Raw genomic sequence first — 3,565 nt, forward strand, 5'->3', positions numbered from 1 at the left:
CAGCAATTGGTGCAAAACCACCTGCAGCTGAGAAGACCAGGGGAGCAAAGCAACCATGCTCCACTTCCCTCACCCTTTCATCGTACTTCCTCTTCTTATCCTCCTCATTCCTTTTGTAGCAACTAGCCAAGGACTGTCCCCTGTATGTGGGAGTGAGAGGGTTAAATACCCTAACATCAAAAAAGGACCTCCTGCCTTGATACCCCCAAAATTCCTCCACAGCAATATCTAAACGAGCACCATCCTCTGTACAGGCAGATCTATGAAACAGACGCTCTCCAGACAAGGGTTGTAAGGATGGTTCGCGACAAACATTAGGACACACATCCTTGAGTAGTGAGACCAACAGATCACGCACATTATTGTGTCTCAATGTATGAAATCCACCATAAGTACAAGAAAGAGCATGATCAACAGAAAAGGCATGTCCACACACACAAGAAGAGGGAAGATCAGGGGGACGCCACCCATATCGAATACAAACTGCATCCCGAAAGGCTCCCTTATGTAAATCAAACCCATGCTCTCTTAAAGGGAGGGCAGTTAACCAAACTGAGGCACCCTTTTCATTGCCAATCTCAAAAAGTCTCACATGCTCATTAGGTAACTCTGACTTAACTAACTCACACATAACTTTGTGACTCTCCTCTTTCTTTTTTAACAGTTGTTTCTTGACCTTTACTGTTTCTATTAGGGTATCAACTGGTAACTGACCATCCCCCTGTAACAACACTTGTACCATAGGATCAGTGACAGCCAAAGAGTCGTGATACTGTTGAGAGCTATGAGTCTTGGGGTTAATTATACCCATACCACCAAATCTTGTGGGTAGAGAAAGCCACTGCCTCTCAGTATCATTAACTGCGTCCTTACCTGTGATGGCGGGTATCAGCACATTCCTTATACACTCCTCAAGACTATCAACAACATCATCAGAAACTAAAACAGATCTACAAAAATAAGTCCAGTGACCATACAGACCATGAGAGAGACCACAGTATGCTGCCTGAGGATGTGATACTGCAATATCAGCTAACACTTTAATCTCATTAACCCACTCCTTTACCTTAGCATTAATGTGCTCTTTAACAAAAGCAGGAGAGCCTATGGGGGAACCTAAAACAGTCACACCATCAGTCACCACTTTAACACCAGTATCTTGAAACAAAGCACATGCACGTTTATAATTCTCATTACTAACTAAAAGTGAAGTCTTGCCTGCATTAGGGAAGTAGCCAAACTCCTTACCAAGCTGAGATAACTTTTCCCACCATGTCTTAAGATTAGATAAAGAACCAGCAGCAGAAGCATCATCTGCATACCATAACTGTGTGACCTCAGACACCTCTTCAAGACTTTTAATAAGGGGCACTGTAGCAAGAGCAAACATGGCCATTGCCAAGGGGTCACCTTGAGTAGTTCCCTCTCTGGATGGGATAGTTTCCTCACCAACAAAGAGAGACACATCATCACGATAGGTGTTAATCAAGACACGACCTAGTGAGGGACATAAAAATAGTATATTTCTGAGGGCCAGGCTTCTATTGAGAGCATTAAAAGCATTTGAAGCATCAACTATTAATAAACCATCCACTGAGCCAGAATCGAATAAAGATCTTAAAGAATGAACAATAGACTCACAAGGAGATTCCTGCCCAGCACACATCTGCCTGCTTCCAGCAACTTCAAGAATCTCAGATTTCAAAATACCCAGAATTGCCTTGCTCATCACCCTTCTAACTACCTCACCAATCCCAATGGGCCTGACACCCGGGTCTTTATCCAATGCAATCAAACGGCAAGCAACCAAAGCAGAAATTCCAACCGGATCAACATAACTAGAACAAATCTTACGAGTAACACATGCAATTGCATCACACAGGTCAGCTGATTCCTTTGCAAAGGAAGAGCAGACCTTCCTCCAGTGAGCAACATCCATTCCAGACGGACCAGCAGCTCCCATGTTCATCTTCAAAAAGCAGTTCTTTATCAGACCCCCATCAATCTGACTGAATTCAAAACCAAGGGGCTCGTGGTCTGAGGCTGGAGTATCTTTGAGTAAGCAGTGAGAAGGAGAGAAGGGAGAGGGAGCAGGATGCTTACTTATCAGCACATCTTTAACTGATACAGGAGGATCAGAACCAGATACTGTTGCAGATGGAAGTAGAGGTAGGCCTGCTGATGACCCAGCATTATTCAGAAGTCTTAGTGCACCTCTCACCATCCCTTCAAGCATCAACTTATGGTTTTTTCCAAAAAATGGCTCAGAAATCACCCCAATTTTTTATTACATTTTCTGATACATATTGATGTCCTTATGCTACATAGAAAGTTTGAGCTGATTCCAACTTAAAATTATTAAGTTATGGCCATTTTAAGAAAACGCCAAAATTCTGAAAAATACTCTGTACTATAGCCCATGGTTTTTTCTAAAAAATGGCTCCAAAATCACCCCAATTTTTTATTACATTTTCTGATACATATTGATGTCCTTATGCTACATACATGTAGAATGTTCTTATTCTGTGTGTGTGTTGTGTGTGTGTGTGCATGCGTCAGATTTTTGTTCCAACTTAAGGTTTTCAAGTTATGACTATTTAAAAAGTACATGTACATATGGCAAACTGGTTTTTGCATGTCACGGATTTGGTAACAATGAAAGGAATGTATTAATTTATTAATAATTGTTATTGCCTCATGTCTGACCCAACTTTAATTAATATTTATTTATTTATTTATTTATTTACCGTATTTCCTTAAATAAAAGCCTGGGCGTCTATTTCCTAAAATGATACTTGGACCTCCAAAAAATATATAAAAAATAAAAAAAACTTTGGCCCAGAGCGGGATTCGAACCCGCGGCCTCAAGCTTTTGACTTTTGGAACTTCAGGCATTGCCCACTAGACTACTGAGTCACTCCTAGGCTGGTGCTGCGTATTTATAGTTTAATTCTATTGCTACCCCGGCGTTTATTTGAATGCGGCTTCTATTTAAGGAAATATGGTATTTATTTATTTCTTCATTAGGTAAGCGTGAGAGGATAGAGTTTGCCCAAACTGTCAATAAATATGACAGACGATTCAAATGCACCAAAAGAGATCTTCTACTGTCAGCACAATTTGTGTACCTCATTGGTAGAGAAAAAGTAAGTGAACAAAATAAAATAATAAAATTAAATTTATATTACGTATTTTTTGAGTTAGAATTATTCTTTTATTTTTTGATAGATAAAGAAGGGATCACATAAAGGTCAGTTTGTTGAAGTTGTGAAGAGGAAACTTCCACTTGAGACAATAACAGCTGTATCTATGAGGTAATTATTATAATAATAATCACTATCAACTTCAGTAACTATTTATGACCTTGATTTTACATGTACATGTACACTCATTGTACAGCCGAAATATTGACAGGAGTTATAACTATTTGATAATTTTTGTACATTTATTTGGTGGATTTTATGTTAATGACCATGTGTCATTGAGCATACTTAAAATGAAGCAAAATGACACATTTATTTTGGTGGCTGCTTGATACATGTAACAATTTTAACAATGTACCATT

General features: G+C 39.3%; 1 protein-coding gene across 1 annotated transcript in view; it reads right to left on the bottom strand.

The window, feature by feature from the left end:
* LOC109587166 (uncharacterized) overlaps positions 1 to 2,224 on the bottom strand; it is a 6,557-nt gene extending 4,333 nt beyond the window's left edge. The window contains exons 1-2 of the mRNA XM_020003402.1: positions 1,067 to 2,224; positions 22 to 1,006 (exon numbers count right to left, since the gene is read on the bottom strand). Coding sequence (XP_019858961.1) covers positions 22 to 1,006; positions 1,067 to 2,224 — 2,143 coding nt within the window. The remainder of the gene's footprint in view (positions 1 to 21; positions 1,007 to 1,066) is intronic.
* Positions 2,225 to 3,565: the final 1,341 nt, after the last annotated feature.

The sequence above is a fragment of the Amphimedon queenslandica genome, unplaced genomic scaffold (genome assembly GCF_000090795.2).
Source record: "Amphimedon queenslandica unplaced genomic scaffold, v1.1 AMPQUscaffold_12668, whole genome shotgun sequence".
NCBI lineage: Eukaryota > Metazoa > Porifera > Demospongiae > Haplosclerida > Niphatidae > Amphimedon > Amphimedon queenslandica.